This window comes from Phalaenopsis equestris, unplaced genomic scaffold, assembly GCF_001263595.1.
Source record: "Phalaenopsis equestris unplaced genomic scaffold, ASM126359v1 Scaffold000002, whole genome shotgun sequence".
Taxonomy (NCBI): Eukaryota; Viridiplantae; Streptophyta; class Magnoliopsida; order Asparagales; family Orchidaceae; genus Phalaenopsis; species Phalaenopsis equestris.
In genome coordinates, this window is record NW_018164444.1 from 45,579,598 (window position 1) to 45,601,487 (window position 21,890).

Genomic DNA, 21,890 nt, shown 5'->3' on the forward strand with positions numbered 1-21,890 from the left:
ATATATATATATATATATATATATATATATATATATATTTCAGTGTTAGTAATTTACGTGTTAGAAATGTAAATATAAAGCAAGATCTGCTCGAAAATCCTTCAAAATATTTCTCATAAATAAAAATAATAGAAATATAATACAAATTTGCTCTTTAGCTTGTGCGAGCTACTGTTGCTCCCCCAATGCCGCTGCTCACAGTCTCCACTCCACTAGAGAGAACCTCTTTCGCCTTTCCCTGTGAATCCACTTTTCATGAATCACATGACGATAGGCGTAGGGAAGTTGCTACCTGCTCTCTCATAACAACATCCGGTGCGCTTCGCTGCAATTTTCTGGTAATCGGAGAAACTCTAGCTCCAATTTTTAGTTTTCTACCATCCAATAGTTGGACATTTCGCAGCCAATAAAGCTTCATTCTTTCCACCTTTTTTTGTTGATTCCTGTTTTACTTTCAGCCGCTCTTCTGATTCATGATTTTTTTCACCTTCATAATAGAAATTGAATAAGGAAGTTCGATCTAATGTGACTAGGGTATCTAACGAAGAATCGTCCGGAAAGACGACTGCAGGTTGGATTTATTTATGCTTATTTTTTGTTTTCTAACCTTTTTGATCCCAGTTTTCTTATATCTCAATTTGTTCCCGTTGAGTGCCTTTCAGATGAGGAATCCTTCGATTTAGGTGTTAGGGCTGCATTGTCTATGCTTAAATTTTACAAAAGTGAGTTTATATAGCTACTTTTGGCAATTTTCCAGTTTCTTCTTTGGCTGTAACTAGCAACGATTGTTGTTTTTTAGGGTTTTCTATTGTTTATAAGTTGGTTTTAAACTTGGCAGGAGAGATATCACCACTCCTTCCCTTAAGCTGTCGTTATGTGCCAACCTGCAGCGTGTACTCGATGGAGGCATACAAGAGATATGGCGTTGTGAAGGGAACAATCTTGACAGCTTGGCGGCTCTGTCGTTGCAACCCTCTTGGTGAGTGCCATTTTATTCTTTTTCATGCTTTTGAACAAGTAGCCTACTCTGGTATTATTGCACTGTTTTAACTGTAATTTTCCTTTTTTTTCATGATGGAATGTTAATAAAGATGATATATTTTTGGGAAGATTTACGCACATTGTACTCAATTCTTATGTATTTACATACCTAAGTACTAAAATTCAATTCTTTCGCAATGTCACCTTTCCTATTGATGTATGAGAAATATGTGGAGTTAATTTTTTTGTGTTTTCTTGGTTATTTGTACCATTTTTATGTTTTTCCAGGTATTTTTGCATTTTTTTGTGAAGTGCAAGATTATAAGTTAAAATGGGAGCATTTGGAGCAAAAAAAACACCTAAATGTTGGTCTTGCGACCCAGCTCATGAAGTGGAGAATCGACGCTTGACATGCATCCTTCGACCAGGTGAAAACAAAGATGCTGGGAACCTGGTGCTCGACTCAGTGATCTAGCACTTGAACAATACACGTTCAGAACAAAGAAGCTAGAAATCCAACGCAGCATGTGAAAACCCACCGCCTAACTCAATTGTCATACAGGAAACTTGGCGCTAGCCCTATATTCCACATTAACATGCTAGCCTGAGCGATTGGAAACTCGACGTTCAATGTAGAAACTTGACACTCCCAAACTAATATATGTGGGAGTTACTTCGGTTTCTTATCTACGTGGCTTTGATAATGACTTTAATTCGACAAAATCCATGTAATGGGGAGCTCTAATGTCATTATTGTTCCCAGAGCTTGGTGAGAGCATGGAGGAATGTTTGAAGGGGATCGAGAGAAAGTGTTAGCGAGATTTTGTGAGAAGATTTTCTTATAATTTGTGCGCTTCCAATTAGATATTGTTGTGTAAGGAAGAGAGTTTGGTGGCTAGTAATTCTTGAGAACAACGATCATCTTCTACTGTATTTTTTTTTCTGAACTCTTATATTTGTTGGATTTGATGAATGAAGTCATATTTTCATTGTTTAATATTATGAGTAGCACTTAAATTTCTTTTTTCCCATTGGATTGGTAATTTAGAAAGCTAGATTTAACCACGTTATGTGATTGCTTTAATCTTGTGAAATAGTGATGTTTTAACTTCTTGCTTTTCATTTATTTTCATATGACCAGTTGATCTATTAGAAATTATTTTGATCTATGAGTTTTAGAAGAAATCTTAGTGGAAAGATTAAGTTAAATGCACAACCTTAGGAGAATAAGAATATTACTGCTGGGATAGTGCAATCACAAAGGGAAACACAAAAGTTTGGGGATTTTTGTATGATTTAGAAAACTAAACTGTAATATGAAATCCCAAGCCTTTTATTGACACTGGAGGAGGCTATGGAGAAAATCTGCTTCTGATTGTCACTAATAACTGATATCTCTTTGTTAAATTTAGATTTCTTGGGTCTAGTTCAGGAGAGAATCTTTCACTTAATGGAAAACCCCACTTTCTTTACTCAAGGTTCTTTTTCCTTTGCAAAAAAATATGATTAGTCATTTTAATACTTTCAATATCTTAATTCTCAAACTAGATTTATGACTATTAAACTAGAATATTCATCTGTTTTGTAAATTAACAAATTTCTCAAAAGATCTATAAACAAACTCAAATCTGTATATTACTAGAGCGACAATTCTATTTGTGTGGTTAAAGCATGCTTCACAGCATTATGACAAAGTTTTTTGTGCTCTTACCAAGGAATGATGTACAATTTTCATTTTAGGAGAATTTTAATTGAACTTTTGACATTTAGATTTGAAAAATGTAGTCCAGAAGAGTCTGACCAAAATGAAGACCAAAATATTAAGCAGGTCAAGATCATATGATTAAAAATTGAGAAAGAGTTGAAAGAAATAACAGGAAGGAGTGTAGTTCAGAAGAGTCTGAACTTAAGCCTGATAGATATAATGAAAAACTTTCCTCATAATTAGGAAAACTTGACTCACTTCTTTGAAAAGAATAGGAGTGACCACCACCACACTTTCCCTAGAGACTCCAAAAGTACAAATTAGACCAACAGTTCTTTTGATTCCTAGAATTGTTCAAGAAGCTTACAATTACGATCCTTTTTATTGAAGCTTTATAATAGATGCCTATTTATACAAAATTCATGAAGGATATCTTGAATAAGAAATAATAAACTAGGTGATTTTAACACTATGACCCTAACAAATGAGTGTAGTGTCATTATTCAGAGGAAACCTTAAAAAAATCTCAAAGATTTGGGTAGTTCCATCATTCCTTATGCTATAAGAGAGATTATTTCAGTAGTCTCTTTGTGATTTAGGGGCCATTATCAACTTTATATTCTTGTCTATCTTTAATAGATTAGGATTAAGAAAATCCAGCCAACCACGATAACCATTTAGTTAGCTTAACATTCTCTTACCTATCTTAGGGGGTGATATAGTATGTGCTTGTTATGGTTGATTTCATTATCTTATATATTTAGGAAGATAAAGAGATCCCTATTATCCTAGATGACTGCTTCTAGCCACAGAAAGAGCTGATACCGATTTAAAAATGGGGATTCAACCATGAGAGCATTAGATCAAGAAATAATGTTGAAAAATTATAATCCAATTATACTCCCTATATATCCTAAAAAATATTGCTGTAAAATTGAGATTGAGAAATTGCATGAAATTCTGAATAAAGGTTTAGAAAAGAATAATTATAATTAGAAAATTCAAAATTGGGACTAAAATTTGATGATTAAGGAGAGTCTATAGGGCATATATGAGGTGATTGATTAAGGACTATTAAAATAACAATTTGATCCTTAAGGAAAACTCTAAGCATGATTTGACATTGTCCGGTTGAGGATACCAAATCAAGCGCTACTTGGGAGACAACTTGAGCGTTATCTTATGAGTTGATTGCTCATTTTCCTTAGAGTTGGCTTTATTTTATTTTTATTGATGTTTTTGGATTGTGTATGCTTGATATGATTTGGATTTTAGTTCATGTTAAGTTCCTTTGGGACCTTGAAAAACCTTGAACAGGGATTTCTACCTCTAGATCCGCCTTGTTAACTCAAGAAACCCGACATTACTCCTAGGACCCAAGCATTGCTTTGCCACTTTGGAAACCCAATGTCCGCTCGGGTACGACCCGCCCAACGCCCATTCAAGCAACTCAACGCCGCCCTGTATCACACACTTATTTACAGATCTAACTAAGTGCTACTTTGCCCACTTTGGAAACTCGACACCCCCAACCTCACTTTCCTTATTTAGCCTCTCGATTGCTTCTTAATCTCGCATTTCTCTTAGCCCTAACACTTCAAATCATAGAAGAAAAAGAAGAAAACATGAAGAATAAAGGATTCTTATAGCATTGTATAGGGTTTGAGGTAAGATTTCTTTGCTATTTTCTTCCGTTTTTGGTTACATCTCTTGCTCTCCTTCCTCTTCCATTCCTTGTCATTATTCATGGCCCCAAGAGTTAAGAGAGAGAAGAGACAAACCAATTTTTTTGTCATGAAATTTGTGAGTGTCGAGGTTGTTACCCGACACAACAACTAATTGATGCCAAAAATTTATCCAAGAGAGAGGATTCCTGGAGCCTGTGGGCAAGTTAGATAATGAGTTGTAATTGAGAGAGGTTTTACTACGAGATCGGGGTAGCTGTGATTCATGAGATCCTTGAGTTTTAAGCAAATGCTAAGAATCATAAGGATGAAGTTTTTGTGAGGGGAAAGCTATTTCATTTCAACTCTAAAAATATTATACTCTTTTTTGCTTTCCCAATGTTCCCTATGATGATAACTCTCTTTGCATCGCTTCTGATAGTGGTTTAAATGTTATTATTTCTTTTCTGATCGATTCCTGTGGTTCCGGCGTATTCGTGACTATATATTTGTCAATATGCCGAGTCGGTCGATGGCGTGAAATTATTTTATTTCTGTTAAACTTTTGCCTGTGACCAATGTGAGTGAGACCGGGAGTGGACGGTGCTTAAAAATTTTCTTCCAAAGTAAAAGTCCATAGATGTTGGGGAGGTCATTAATAGTTCTATCCATGGCAACATAAAGGGTGATTCGCTGATTGGACTGGGGCATCCTGTTGTTAATTTTACTTTATGTGTAAAGGTAGGGGTGAAGTTTGAGAATAGGGAGAAGCAGCTTCATCCTTTGAAAGCTATCATGAAGAAACTATAGGGACTTACAGTAGGACTTCCTTCGAAAGAGGAGAGAGTTTTATATCTGCAGCTTCCATACCTCGACCTTCCACCTTTTCATTTACTTATCTATCTAAGCAACTTAAATTCTAGGGCGAAGACATTGCAATTTTGCAACGGTGGCAACATTATATAGGGAAAAAGATGGATTCTTCTGTTGATCAGCACCGTAAGGAGTTTGATCATCAAGTGTAAACCTTCCACACCCTTGCTGATATGATCAGGCATGGTAAGATGCATCAGGGTGGGCCCTAACACTGCTAGGATGTTGGAGGTACCACCTTTCAAGTACCACGGTGGGACTGTTGAGCCCATGGAGGAGGTAGATGACATTTATTTGATTGTTGGATTGTGATTTTGTGATCCATATTGCGACGTGGTAGATGTAATTTTCTCTAGATTTTAGACTTGTTTCTTGCAATGTGATGCTCTATTATATGATTTCTTGTGATATTTGGGACTATGATATGATGTGATTACTATTATTGCTTGTGTTTTACTTTTCCAGTATGCTTATATATGCTTGCCTTCTTGTTTATTTTCTTTTTTAAACTTACATATTTTTGTATTACCTGTTTAGTTTATTTCACTTTCATGTTATCTACATGTGTAGTGCAGACTAAGTTTAGGGGATGAAATTTTGTTAAAGATTGTGCCTCAAAGTAAAGTAAATATCTAAACTTTAGAATTCTTTTTAAAATGGTTAAATTAATAAAGGATTCAAGGTGATTTAATAAGAGGCAAAGACAACGAGTAGGGATAACATGAACTTTTGATAAGATTTGAAACTATTAGAGATTCCCAAATAACTAATATTTAACTTTTATTAATCAGTCTTCTATATAAAAGGAAGCATTTGGTGCAGAAAGCACCGGTGTTGGTTTGGCTACCTGGAACCTGAAGTGGAGATTTGACGCTTGACATGCATTGTTCGACCCGGTGAAAACAAAGAAGTTGGAAACCCGATGCTCAACCTAGCGATCTAGCGCTCGAATAGTAGACACACGCTTAATAGAGAAGCTGGAAACCCAACACCACATGTAAAAATGCAGCACCTACTATGCTATGGGCGACCCAGAGCCCATATGGAAACCTGGTGCCAACCTTACATCCCACTTTCACATGCTTGCTCGAGCAATTGAAAGCTAGATGCTAAAGAGGGAAACTTGGCGTCTCGACATATGGGAGTTTATTTTCTGTGTGGCTTGGAGTAAGACTCAAAATTGAAATAATTATGTATTGAGGAATTCTTGGTGTCATTAAAGTGTTCGAAGCGTGGAGGAATGTTTGAAGGGGATCGAGAGAAAGTGTTAGAGAGACTTTGTGAGAAGATCTATTAATTTATGAGTGCTTCCAAGTGGATATTATTGTACAAGGGAGAAAGTTTGTTTGCTAGCAATTCTTGGGAACAACGATCTTCGATTAAGTTTTTCTTTCCTAAATCTTGTATTTGTTTGGATTTGATGAATGAACTCATATTTTCATTGTTTAAAATTCTTAGTAGCACTTAGATTTCATTTTCTCTCTTGTATTGGTAATCTAGGAAACTAGATATTAAACATGTTATGTAATTGATTTAATCTTGTAAAATAGTCATGTTTTAATTTTCTATGGTTCATTTACTTTTAATTTGACTAGTTGATCTGTAAAAAAATTATTGTGATCCATGTGTTTTTGTAAGAAAGCATAGTGAAGCAATTAATTTAAAGCACACCGTCTTAAGATATTATGAATTTGTTGCTAGGATACTGCAATCATGAAAGGAAAACACGAAATCCTGTTAATTTTATATGTTTTTGGAAACTAAACTGTAATATGAAATCCCAAGCCTTATAACTTTAGAAGATGCTAAGGGGGAACTTTGTACTTGATTGTCACTAATACCAAACATCACTTGATTAAATTTAGGTTTCTATAGTCCAATTCATGGGAGAATCTTTCACTTAATAGAAAATCCCACTTTATCTACTTAGAATTCTTTTGCTTTTGCAAAAATTAGGATTAGAGCTCCCAAAATTTTAACTCTTAAACTAGACTTTAGGACTAGTAAACTAGAATATTCACCTATTTTGGAAATTAACAAATTCCTTGAGGGATCAATACACAAACTCAAATTCGTATATTACTTGAGCGACACATATACTTGCATGATTGACGCATGCTTTACAGCATCACAACAACACCCGTACATGAAAATGCATATTTCATTTCTAATAGTTAAAATAATGGCACTTTTGATGTGAAATGAAAGATATATGTTGTACAAACGTAAAAAAGTAGAGTTTAGGTGTTCACATAATAGGAGTCATCTTCAATGTGCTATATGTTGTGAGGTTTACTCCCAAAATTTTAACTTTTCAAACTAGAATTATGACTAGTAAATAAGAATATTTACTTCTAGAAATTAACAAACTTTCTGAGAGATTTATACATGGACTCAATATCATATTTTACTTGAGCGACATATATATTTATATGGTTGACACATGCTTCAAAACATCGTGACATCAGCTATGCATGAAAAGGTGTATTTAATTTTTAAAAGATAAAATAACAATACTTTTGATGTGATATGAAAGATTTGGGTTGTATTAATGTAAAAAGTAGAGTTTAGGTGTTAACATAATAGGAGTCATCTTTTGGTGTTTTTTATGTGTTATATCTAGGGAGATTTAATCTCTGCTTCCATCCAAGTTCCTTTAATGTTAGATTATAATGTCTGTTCTGCACGAAATAATTACAACATCCCTATCCCTTTACAAGGTACTTCTATCATGATTATTAATTACTTGAATGAGATCTACAAGGTTAGGAAATTTGGGTGTAACAAAATACCGTGAGAGTTAAAATTGATAGAAAAATAGTTCGTGCCCTGGATTGGAAATGTTTGAGCTATGCCCTATTTTGGTGTAAAAGTTGTATCTCATCAAAGGAAAATTTACTCTCAGTTGTTTTGATTATCATGAATATGCCAATAAGTATACCAAAATGCTGAATCGTGCTAAATACTTTACTCTTTTTTTTTTCATGGTGGTTCTGAAGCTAGGTAGTTAGGTGGGAGACATTCTTATGTTTTAGGCTACGTCAATCCTCCATCGACCCTCATGAGGTATTCGTATGGATGCTTTGGTTAGCAGTGTCATTTATGGGCAAAATGATCAACAAGAGAAAGGGAATTTACTTCTAAATATGCTATTGTCAGTCTAATGCTTAGTTTAGAGAAGCTGAGTGTTAATGCTTGGCTGACAACCAATCATAAAACTAATGACAAAACTAATGAAATTGTCTTGAATTATTTTAGTGCTAGAGTTTTTCCTACAAGTGGCATGCCATGCAGTAACATAATTGTTGTGAGAAGTAGGAAAGGATTTGCTAGGGCGCCACTTCTAAATAATGCACTATATAACTTAGTTCAATCATGGTGAAAGTAGGGCATGGTTGGCTAGACTTTACCGCTAAGTGACATGCTACAACTTGTCTCGATTGCAGTGGAAGCTAAAATAAGGGTTAAGAAGTTTTAAAATTTAGATGGGATATTTTGCTACATGAAATTGAAGACTTTGAATGGTAGATAAGAGACTTAGTGGACAAATTGACTAGAAGAATGATTAATATTTATTGTTTACGAAAATTAAATTGAAAGGAAATTGAGGAAGGATGTAAATGGTTATATGTTAAGAAAGATTAACAATTAAATTGAGGCTGATATAGTAAAGTCGTAACGTATTGAGAATCGAGATATAACTTGTTTAGGTTAAAACTGTTAGTCATACAACGCTAACTATTAAGATAAATTTTGGTGTGGACATTATAAAATAGTTTATGCTAATGCTCCTTAAGATGTTCGATCTATGACAATGCATGCTTGAGGAAGAAATGATGCTCATGAGAGTTGACTTATTTGTGCACATAGGTTTATCACGATGAGCTATGAGAGGATTTCTAAAAATATGAGATAGAAATGAAATGTAAGAAACTATATTTTTAGTAGCCTATGAACTTGCAATAATGAATGCATTTTAAGAACTGAGCCCAATTAGTTGTAAAAGTTGAGACACCATAGGACAAATAGTTTTTTTTTTAAATTTAGAAGCAATGAAAAATCTTTTTGAAATGATTACATGGTTATTATATGAAAGAGTCTGATTATAGAACATAGAGTTATAGCTATGAATTTATATCTATAAAAAATAATTATACTAGGATAAAATATTTCAATTTAAATGTGAAATTGTTAATCTTCCAATGAAGGTTGCTAAGGGAGGTAGCTTGGAATTCATTAGTTGAGCTAAACTTGACTCGAAATAGGATGACTTGTTCGATTAGGAAGATTACTATATGAACTTCATGACAGTTTAGAAATAGTTCATATACTGATAAAGAGATTTGATGGTAGAGTCAGAAGGTATAAAATATGATTAATAAAATAAATGAATTTTAAGAGGTGACAATAATTGAATATTTTTAAGGCTTAATGTTTATAGGAAACTTGAAGGCTTACAAAAGCATAGTGAGCAATGGAAAAGCAACATCTTTTGACCACTTATAGTGAAAGTTTAGTACTTGGAAAGAAGCAAAAGATATATATGTAAAAACCAAAGCAAAGATAAAAGAGATATGTGGACCTTGATTTAGTTGAACGAATTAGAAGCTAAAATAATAGGATTTTAGTTGAAAATGAAGACATCTTTAAAATAACGATATACCATTTTAAGAAATCATTAAATAAAAGCTAGACAAGAAAGTATTTTAGATGAGTATGAAGAAGATATATAACGAAAGAACTTTGGGTTGAGATGAAATATTTATTGAAAATCAGAGTGTTGTTTATGATGTTTTAAAGGCTAAGAGGACACAAAAATGATTAGACAATAAATATTTTCATATCCATATTTTCAAAATGAAAGAGATATTCAAGATTGCATTGCCTATAAGGAGTCAAATTTATAAGAGGTTAATGAAATATAGACTTAGAAAGTTTGCATCAATAATGGATAATTAGTTTTGTTTTATACCAGAATTATCTACCACGGAAGTAATTTTTGTATTAAAAAAATTAACGAAATGGTTTATAGAGCAATTAAATAATCTTTGTATGATTTTAATTGCTTTTAAGAAGATGACATAATGATCAAGTCTCACCAAAAATCAATACGGTGCTTATTTATAAAAAAAATATTATGTCAAAAGATAAATTGAATCTCTTAAAGATATATACGATAACATTGACTGACATTATAGGTTATTGTGGAGAGATTAAATAGTTTTTTAGTTTCAAGCTATTATGAGATTACATTAAAGATTTGCATTGAGTTTGTATTGAGCATTTGACTAATCTACCAATTGAAAAATATGATCTTTTTTAGTGTTATCAAAACACAAAGGACAATGCTATGCGTTTTGTTTTTATTTCAAAGCGCAAAGTGAAGCAGAGCTTTATTAACCAAAGCATTGACGGGTTATATAAAACTATTGATATATAAATATGTTCATGAATAATTATAAAACAAAAAATGTGTTAAAAGTTGATATCAAATAGAAAAAAAAAAATTTGCTACACTACCTAATTTGAAGACAAGTATTGAGGGCGAATCTACAAATTAAACTTTTGAACAATTTCTAATAATTTGCTGTAACAATTAAAAACTTAAAATTTCAAAATAAAATCTAAATGTTAAAGTATAAATAAACTAATAAAATCTCAAGTTTCATAAAGGAAACTAAAGTAATTTAGTAGTCTTCATCATTTCTTTTATTCACAAAACCATTTTCTCTTTTAGGTAACATTTCATCATTCTCAAAATTTTCTCCCTCATTATGTTCTTCTTCAACATCTTCTTGTGAATAAATTTTATCTTTTCTTTCTGGCAATGGAGAATCTAATGCGCGCCGAGATGAAGTCATTATTGTAGGTGAATACCGTTTTTTTTGCCCGACTAAATTTATAGATCATCTTCGATCAACTTCGATCAACTTCCTCTAAAGTTTCTTCAAATTATCTCTAAGATCTTCATCACCAAATTGTTGCTTACCCGCCTTTTCTATTTTTTCAATCAATCGGTCACAATTTTTATCAATTGAATCCAAACTGATTTGATCAATAATATCTTTCAAATTGATTCTGCTTTTTTAAGCTTGTTGTTTTTGATGAAAATTAAATCGTGCACATGTTTTTATTCTAAATTTCTCTTTTTCTTATGAATCCATAAAAGATAATAAAAAATTAATTGCATAAAATAAATAAATTATTCAGTATGTTTAAAATTTTTAAATTATTAACCTGTTCGAAGAGACTTCAATTTCTCATAGTTAGCAACACTGCAAATTGATCCTAATATTTTGATAGTCAATTTTGGTAAAGTTTTTGATACACTATTCATTTTCCACCATTGAGTTGTTATAATTATATTGTTTTGCTGAACAAATATTATTTATAAAATTTAATTAATCATACCTAAAGATTTTTTATATCTCTATTTCGGTTAGCGTACTTAATTGTAGAAAGGCCAATAACATAATTTTAAATAGAAAGTTGTTGATTTATTATATTTCATTCATTTAGATCTACTAACATTGGTAATAATTGCATACTCCTTTCATCAATTATGCATCTAATGGTATCTTAGAATTATTCTTATAACAAAAAATTATGGATTAAGATAATATCCAACTTGATGCAATGACTGTCGAAGTTGACACCTATATCTATTATCAATAATATGAAATATTTGCTTATACATCTTTTTGTCTCTTCTAAAACAACCACTGCTTGCATCCTTGATTTTTTTTTAGTGCATCATAAATATAACTTATTGCTGGTCGCTTCTCTTCGCCACTAATTTTAACATCTTCATAACTAGGTTTGTAACTTTTAAAGTGTAAGACATGTCATTCCAAAAGCTTATCTTAAGGGTGATCTACTTAGCCTTTTTTTTCTTTATGATCAATGCTTTTAAACTTATTCCAATCTTTTGAAACAAACATATACCTTAATTTTTTTTTCTTGCTTATATATGCTAGCAAAATTCAAATAAAATTGCAAAACGAGTGATATGCGGTCTCACTAACGCTGCACTATTATATTTTTTCGTCATGTTAATAACAAGTCTATGATTGTGTATGTAGATAGTTAACTCCAAAGTTTCTTTGATTAGATTTTCACTTCACTCATCTTTACACTAGTCTCTAACATCAGATCAGTATGATATGAAAGGCGTGATATTTAACTTAGTTTTTTTGCTCAATTTTCATTCTTCTAGATTGCTAATCAGAGCCTTTTGTTTTTGAGAACCTGAACGAGTAGATTAGTGCCACTCAGTTAAAGTTAGGAGACTACAATCCTCTTGATAATACAGTGGACCAAACCCACTATGAAATTCGTGACATGTTACATGCATCTGGTGACACCATTCAATCAACAAGATATTCACAATTACTGAGTCAACCCTAGCTATAGTTAAATTTATTGAAATGACCTAGACAGTCAAATATTAGTTTTGTTTCTATCATAACACATGGATATATATCTTGTGTGAGATATGTTCTAAAAATGCACATAAATACAATATAGGAAGCTGAAATTTACGATGTTATTTATGCATCTATATTTGATTTTGCAAGTATTCCATTTTCTCGGGGACGATGTATCGAGTTTTTGTGTTTCAGACATAATATTTATTAGGTGGTCCTGAGGAACTGATTGTCATATTATCAAAGTTGTAGGCTAACTGGTCTATGGTCACCACTACAAAAAGTGGCCAAGACGAGAATTTTTTTTAGGACAGTTTGTTGACGATGGGGATCGACAAGGGAGATTGGTTCTACACCTATTTATCTTATATTCTTGGAACATCTCTAGAATGATAGAGTATCACACTTGTTCTTGAGATTCAAAGCCACCTATAGATGTGGGGATTCATAGTATTCTATGAGATGAAAAATTTTCAGAATATTCTGTCTTTTTTTTATTCTTTAAGGCTATAGTTGAAGCGCGATGAGCCTTTATTAGCTGACAGTGTCGAACCTTCGTTATTAATCAAACACTTATCTTTTGCAGTATCTGACATAGATGAGAGGTTAATTCTATCAGGATTTTTAGCTATTTGGTTTTGCAGCTTTGTCTTCCCTATTAGAGAGGAATGTGTGTGTTCTAGCACATTAATGACCACTAGCTTGATTACATAAGGGATCGTCTCACTATGGCTTCATCTATGCTTGCTTAGATGTGTAGAGTTATGTGGATCATTTTAGAGTTCGATTCTCTTGAGCTTCGAAACATCACCTTGCTATGATAGTATTTATATATTTAAATTCACCATCATTTTCATGGGGCTTTCTTCTGCTAGAATGTTCTGCTTTCTTCATGAAGAGAATTTTTCACGATTATTTAGATATTGTTGGCATCTTCTACTTTAGAGTGCGAGTGAGTGCGTTAATTTTTTTTCCTCTTCATGTGGTCATAAATAGATTTTCTTTTGTTTATCAGCCATATATAGATGATCTTTCAGATTACATGATTGGGATTGATAGAATAGATAATATTAACCATAAGAAAGTATATTTTGCTTTCCCTAAGGTAGTCCCTTCAAAACAACAGAAAGGCCAAAACTGTAATACAGTCACCCAGGCCTCATATCAATGAAGTATTCTAATACTCACAAGGTCCACCCTCTAGAAAGCAAGCATACCTGCCTCTAAGATTGACATTATCGGTGGTATCAATCCCATTCATGCTATATGAAAGACTATCTTTATCTGACTAATAATAAAGAAAAAATATATCTGTAACCAGATGATGAATAGAGACAAACAAACATGCTCGTGCTCTAAGATAGAAGATGCTTGCGACAAATTGAATAATCTTGAGAAATCATCTCTATATGAAGTAGGACACTCTACGCACGAGAAAGTTCAGTGAACATGAAGGTGAATCCATGCATATAAATACTGTCAAGGCAAGGTAATGTCTCAAAGTTCAAGAGAACCAGACTCTAAAATGATATGCAGGACTATTCGTCCGAGCAAGCATCACTGGAGCCAAAGAGAGGTGCTTTCACCATGAATCCAACTGGCGACCAGTAATGTGCTAGAAGACAGATCCTTCTCTGATAGGGAAGATAAAGCTGCAAAGTCATGTAGCTAGAAATCTTTTCATAAATAACCTCTCATTCATTTCAAGCACTGCTAGAGATACATGTTTAATCAATAGAGAAAACTCAACATTGTCATCTAATAAAAACTCACTGCATTGTAGTTCTAGCCCAAAGGGATCAACAAAAATAATGAACAATTTAAAAAATAGTTTCATTTAAAGCTGTGAATCTGCACATTTGTAAGGATGTTAGCTCTGGATCTCATGGGTAAGTCTGGTGCTCTATAAGTTTGGTGGTAATGCCCCAGGAGCTTAGAATAAACAAGTGATAAAGCCAATATTTTTAAAAGCGCACTTCAGGAGTAAAGCGAAGCGCTTGACATTCGCTTCACTTCTTGTTGAGGCGTGTTACGAAGCTTTAAGTTAATTTGCTTGTTTTTCTACAAATTCTATATTTTTAATTATTACAATAAACTTTAAGAAATTGTTCAAAATTTTAATTTGAATGATTATTCTCAATATTTACCTTCAAGTTATGTATTATGTCACATGTTTTATTATATAACAATTTTTGTCATATTTTTTATTTTATAATTGTTAATGAATACATTTATCCATTAATAGTTTTGTATAATTTGTTAGTGCTTCAGTTAATAAAAGTATCGCTTCGCTTTGCGCTTTAAAGTGAAAATAAAGTTGTGTATTGCATTGCACTTTATGCTTTGATAATATTGGGTAAAACCAAACTCCCAAGAAATTCCCATCATTAGCAAGTTGCATACATAAAACTCATTGTTTTGAGGGGACACTTTCATAGTCGTGACCAAAGACAAAAATTCCCAACACAACCTGAAGTCCCATAAACTAATAGCCAGCTGGGACACTTTCATAGTCGTGACCAAAGAAAAAAATTCCCAACACAACCTGAAGTCCCATAAACTAATAACCAGCTCATCAAGACCCACACATCAAGTATTATGTCTGAAATATCAAAAAAATCGAACACGCCTCATGCCCACAAAGATGAGATACTCACAAAGTTAAATATGGATGCATAAATAATATCGTAAACTCCAGCTATTCAATGTGTATCTGATTGTGTTCTCATACCATACCTCATCCAAACTTTATATCCACATACCGGGATAGGAATGTGACCCATAGTCGAATCTCTTGGCAACATGAATGTGCCTGACTTCGGTTGGCGGTGACTCAGTAATTGTGACTACCCTGTTAGCTCATTGGTGTCAGCAACTGGTTATAAAATATCACAAATAATAATAATGTAACTGATCTAGTCCACTGCTATCAAGAGGGTTATACTTCTTGCACTTCCACTTGGGCCAATAATCCACTGTACTGGGCCATTAAAAGCAACGGGCTCCAGCAAGTAATCTGAAAGGATGAGGGAGCACGCGAAAAAGCTGTGGTAGATATCACACTCTCTTAGCATCCATTCAAGCAACTCGATATTGTGCCTAACGTTTGCAGCACCACGATGATAATATCTATCAATGACAACCCAAATGACTCCCACCTTAGGCTAGCTAGTAGTAGATCTCAAGCTAAATATTTCCTGTAACAAAAGAAAAGATTAGTTTGAAAAAAGTTATTAAAGTCTGTCTTATTATGAGGACAACAAATTAGGTTTTCTCCAGACATACACCAATTTATTAGGGGGTATTTATGTTTTACTATGTAAGACAAGCCGCCATACAAGTAAGGTCAAATCAAAGAGAAGTTTCAAATGTAACATCGAGCGAGACAGATTTAAAATGGTTGGACTAATATCAAAACCACCTATATCTCATTAGTCAAATAAAGTGTCGAAGTTATCAATATGCTGGAAGAGCACAATTAGTTTAATCGAAGGTGAATGTGATGACCACAAGAATGATTTCATGCTAAACGGAATCAATTTTCATTGAAATTAGTCGAACATCATTTGATTACAAAATGGGCTATACATCACATTTAAAGAAAAAACATCCAAGAAATTTGTTCGAAGAATGGGAGAATTATCAAAGATAGCACAAGCAAATTGGACTGAAATCACATTAATTATTAGAAAAGCTATCTAAATGACGCCCGTTCACAAACGGACCTTGCCGTTTCGTACAAAGCATCGAAATCTTCGAAAATGAGACCCTCCGAGGTAAATTTGACAAATTCTAATGAATACGATAGCATTCAAACACAATGGGTGTGATTTGGACACGAATTACCTCAACGACCTTTAACATTACCCAAACGTCCTTCAATTATGAAACGGACTAATATGAGCACATCTGAAATATCAAAAATACTCAAAATTGACACCCAAATTGTCTGTGTAGCTCAAATGCAAAATTCAAAGTTCACATACTTGTTAGACTAATGGCACACAATTAAAACAACAGAATTATATATCAATACATTTATATACATATATATATATATATATATGTATATAATGTTTTTTTTCAAAGGAATCGGTATTTAGGGCGGATGTATCATCTTGTCCCCTAAGTACTGATCCACCATATGTGCTAATTCGACCCAGCATGGGTTCGAACCAGGGGCAGAGGGGACTTAGGTGCATATTTTTAAACACAGTAAGTGTAAAGACACCTGGTCGCAGTATAACAAGACACTGACCATATGCACTTTTTTAAGCGCAATGACAAGACCTAGCACCCAAACTAAACTTAAATGAAACATCTATGGACTTAAACGAACATAAAAAAGATTTGCTAAATGGAGAAAAAATATAAGCATTTAATAACAAAATGAACATTAAATGAGATTTGAAGTAGGACTTGGAAGGAGGTTTGATGAACACGAAGAATAACACAACACCTCTCTTGGCATGCCTAAACGGCGCAAAGCTCTACACACTCTAAAACAAACAAGCTTAAATGGGATGAAATAATCCATAAATCAAAAGGGGTAGGAATGTCTTGTGAGGGCCACCCCATTAAAGTCCAAGTAACGTAAGAACAGAAGGAAAATGCCGCTCTACTAAGACCCAAGTATGTCAAAAAAAATTTTCATTCTATCAATATACTGTTAGATTCTAATGCTCCTTTTTTCAACACCAAAGCTGTAGCACTCGCCGACGAAAAGTGAAATTCAATATATCTGAACTGTAACCAGGAGGATGGTTTTTATATTAGAATATCATGCTTTGTTTTAAATTTGTTGAGAACCAATAATAATGGTTTGGTTCTAAAAATTAAGAAATTCCAACTGAACTGAACCATGCCCACTCTCATTGATTAGATGTTATTATGGTCTGTCTTTCATGATAAATTAGCTTACTTTTGGGATTGAGATCAAGCATTAACTCAATTAGTTTGTTAAGCTTCAAGTAAGGTATTGATAAATGAAACACATGATGAATTGTGTTGAGCGTGCACTGTCAATGCTTTGCAAATTTACATTAGTGGAAATTCTTTGAAACTGTAAAAAGTCTAGTTTTTGTCGATATATATTTTTTTGCCACTTCTATTCTATGTTGTGCTGCTGCTGCTATCAATTTGATACACTTCAGGTGGACATGGATTTGACCCTCCAAGGTGGTTTGGTGAAGAGAAACCATCTGATGAATGTTGAATATTTTGTCAGAGAAGCCTGCGTGCTGTATGTACTCATTTTCCCTTCACTTTAATGGTATCTGGTAATATTTGTAAATAACAAATTGTTTTCTTTGACGACTCATCTCTCAATTCTCTGAAACATTAGTGTGCAGCATAATGTATTCTGATATTAACTTCACTGGAAACTATTAAGATAGTGATATTAACAAAATGCTTATAGATATTTGTTTTTTTATTTCAAAATATTGAGGCTTATTATAGTAAGAAAATTAAGATCTATGACTTACGATATTATATTAATTATTCAAAAACTACACCCTTCTTCCACTAAATAGCTCTTAGTTAAATGTGTGATAGGCTGAAAAGAAAACCCTACTGAAGGATTTAAATTTATTTTTTCTATAAAAAAATAAAATAAATGATCTTAGTATGTTCTTTATCCAATTCTCCAATCATTGTTCATAATTTTTTTTTCATATTTCAGTTTAGAGGATTACTGAGGAAAATTTAACTAAAATTGTAAAAATGCTTAAAAAAAAGAATATGTAATTAGATTTCTATATTCCTCTCGAAATTTTTCACTGCTTTCCCTTGATATTGCAAAGTGAAGATGCTTCTCGGAATGAAGAAGTTTGATAATCAATTGTAGCAAAGCAATTAGGTAAAATAAGCTCTTAAATGTTACTTTTGAGGCCTGAGAACTTCATGAAGGAAAAAAAAATTAACGCTTTTAACAAAAGATTTATGAAGGTGAGGATGGGAAGGGTTTGATGGAAGGAAGATGATCAATATGCTCTCTTCTTTTATATCTTAAAACATTTTCTTAAAGGTTTTTTCAGTGGTGTTTTTTAGTAGTATTTTTTTATCTGAGATTTTATTGATTGCTCATACCGTACAATTCAAATAGTATAATGATTAGTTCAGTTTAAAATGTGATAATTATTAAAGTTTATGATTAATTATATTTAAATTAGGAAATAGAACGTAATTAGTTCAATATTTGAATAATGTTCGAGTTTTAAGTGAGAGGATTATGTAAATTGTAATATGGTTAGTTTAAATTTCCAATAATTTCATTTGATGTATAACATATTAGTTCTGCCTATATTTTTCTAAAATATGTGACATGATGCAATATGATATTAATATTATTTTTAATTACATTATATATTCTACTCAATATAATTGCTCACTTGTAATTTTGAAATTGAACCATATTATATAGACATTAATATTTCTCCGTTGAATCTCAAATTATTCTTTGGGTCATGCCTAAGGAATAGAGCGTTGATAATTAAGTCACAAATTACACTAATTTTTTAGGGATAGATCTGGTAGTTTTTTCTGTCGAAATGTCCTTATTTATAAGTCATAAATGGGGTTTAATAAATTGTACGATTGTCCCTCATTTAATGTGAACATTGTAATTATTTATGAGTTATTTCACCTTTAAGTATTTGTAACTGAATCAGACATAATTTTCCTTGTAATCGTTGTTGGCGTCGTTCCATATTTGCAACTACTATTGGCACCATTTCGTATTTGTAATTGCTTGTCTTGATTATGTGGTATTCGCTCGATCGGTTAATAAGTCATTCAACGATTGAATTATCTTCGATCACTTATTTTCAAGGGGATCCATTGTGAAGTTTTATTGTTTGTTGAAATGAATATTCCATCAGAAAAATAATGATTCACCGTAATCTGAGAGGTAGCCCTATCTTTGGTCGATGAATATATATATATATATAGGAGTCCCTGCCAGGCGACTGTTGGTCCTTGGTTCGATTGCACTAATGTCCTGTCAACACAAAGATTGGTTGACTGGAATGATTCTGGATTGTTCGACCTTTTGTTGCTCTCTTTGTGCACCCCATTGGATCTCTTTGAGACTCGTACATCCACATTTCTGATGTACATAATAGTTCCCCGATTCTCTTACTTCTTTGAAAGTAACAACTGTAATAAGAATAAGAGAATTAAATGAAACAATTATTTACATAATGAGTACTGAGTGATGTCAATAATTGAACTCCCTATATTTCTGTGCAACTTTTCTTTTTAAATATGGCTCAATCTACACTTTCCTTCTTAATTTATCTTGCCCTTCACTCTTTTACAGTAGAGGACGAGGATGTCAAAAGCTAAGAAGCCTGTGAGTGAGGAAGCATTGATGAAGGCCTTTGGGCTTCCCATTTCAAAGGTCTACGCCTCTAGGGGTGAAAAGAGGAGGAAATCACTTTGTCTCGAAGAAGAAAACCGGCAAAAATGGCTTGTTGGCCGAGAAGAGGCCGAGAGATGAGAGGAAAATGATTGACAACAACGGGGATGACTGAAGGGACCAGGCCTAAGGGGGTCCAAGTTGGTGAAGTAGCTAGTGGAGAAGACACAAAGGGTGGAGGAGATTGGAGAGTCTTTCAACTCATTACCACTCTTGGATTTGAGGGGCCAGATGTGTTTGCACATTGTTGATGCATCTGTCTTGCTCTTGACCTAATCAACTAACAAACGGTGCAACTGCTGCCTCAGGAGCAGGGGAAAGTGGTGACTAGGCAAGCTGCTTTGTTAGAAGGTGTCCTAACTCAGCTATCGGTCGGAGAGGTTAAACAGTGATGCCCAGCAGTTGGATGGTGCCCTGCCTCAGCCTTCAATCGGAGAGGCTGTCCAGGGTGATGCTCCACCACTCATTGGTGAAGGTCTTCGTACGTCAGAGATGGAACATAGTATTGGTAACTTGAATTTTCTTTTTGTTTGGTTCTCTAATTTATTCTAATGACATCAACTCTAATATTTTAGATGGGGTTGTGGAAACCATTGACTCCTTGCTCACATGGGTCGTGCAGCTTTCCGACCAGAGGCGCCAACTGGTCCTTCTACTTTAGCCCAAGTAGAAGTGGCATTCGTCCTGACCCCTTCTCTGGATGATCCTGGGAGGGAGATAGGATCACACGAGTTATTGGTTTGGTGTGTGGACAAGACCATAGACTCCTATGTCTAGGCATTAAGCCTTTAAAGAGAGGCTACCATTTCAGACTTATGGGTGTAGTTGGTGACCCTTTATACTGATATGAATACTCTCCAGAATGAAGTGTCAAGTCTTAACAGTGAATTGACAGAAGTTTAGGCAGTTAGCTCAGAATCTCTAATTCGAGCAAAAGAGAAGTTAGAAAAATATAAATTTGGTGGGTTTGCATTGTATATGAGTTTAATGAGTCGGGGTTTAGTCTTGCCAAAGGCGCCAGATGACCTCGTTGTAAAATACTTTTTATTATAAATAGTTTTTAATTTGGTGGGTTTTCATTGATGACGTCGTTGTAAAAAATTAATCATCATCTTCTCAGTCGCATTAAATTTTGAAAATAGTTTTTGATTTAATATACATATAAATTAATTTGGGAAATAGTATTTTAATTTTTATTTTGAAAACTATAAGACTAACAAGATCTCATGCATTTAGTAGTTTAAATAATCAAGTACAATACTACAAGCAATACACCACCCCGAGAGATAGACATACTAATTGACAACGGGCTCGATTATATAAACTAAATAAACTTATAAGATCCGTTTGGTTGGTGAACCTTTTATATGTTGATTGATAAGTTTCCCTATCTAATATAAAGATTAGATATAGTTTATATTACTTGGGTTCTAAAGTTTCTTATATGGGTCTTTTAAGAAAACACTTGATAAAGATTAGAGGTTTCGTCCTCAAGATATTTAAAGTTTGGGTTTTCAAGGTAGTTTGTGAGGAATAACATGTAGGAAAGGACCAAGTGATGGCAGGATTTTGTGTATGCATTATAAATATTTTTCAATACTACAACACACACACGAAAACACAATTAGTAAATATGCAGTTCAATCACAATAAAAATCAGTTCAATCGAGTATAAATAATTTTATATTTTAAAATCTTTAAGCTGCCAAACCTAATAATTACACAAGTATACATATCACTCAAATAATAAAGGGTTCTAATGGAATCCTGAGTATCAATCCTATAGGGAGATATAAATTCTTGTGGTTATAATGTAAAAC

At 33.2% G+C, this 21,890-nt stretch overlaps 1 protein-coding gene across 2 annotated transcripts; it reads left to right on the forward strand.

Moving 5' to 3' along the window:
• The first annotated feature begins 150 nt into the window (after positions 1-150).
• Positions 151-18,030, forward strand: LOC110036095 (putative membrane protein insertion efficiency factor). Of its 2 annotated transcripts, none has more exons than XM_020740461.1 (5): positions 151-338; positions 499-571; positions 663-722; positions 839-979; positions 17,804-18,030. In XM_020740461.1, exons 1-5 carry the CDS (start codon positions 186-188, stop codon positions 17,863-17,865), a joined length of 489 nt encoding a protein of 162 aa, XP_020596120.1. In that variant the 5' UTR covers positions 151-185; the 3' UTR covers positions 17,866-18,030. The 2 variants fall into 2 exon arrangements, with proteins under 2 accessions (XP_020596120.1, XP_020596115.1); XM_020740456.1 differs by lacking the exon at positions 17,804-18,030 and adding an exon at positions 1,270-1,895.
• The last annotated feature ends 3,860 nt before the right edge of the window (positions 18,031-21,890 follow it).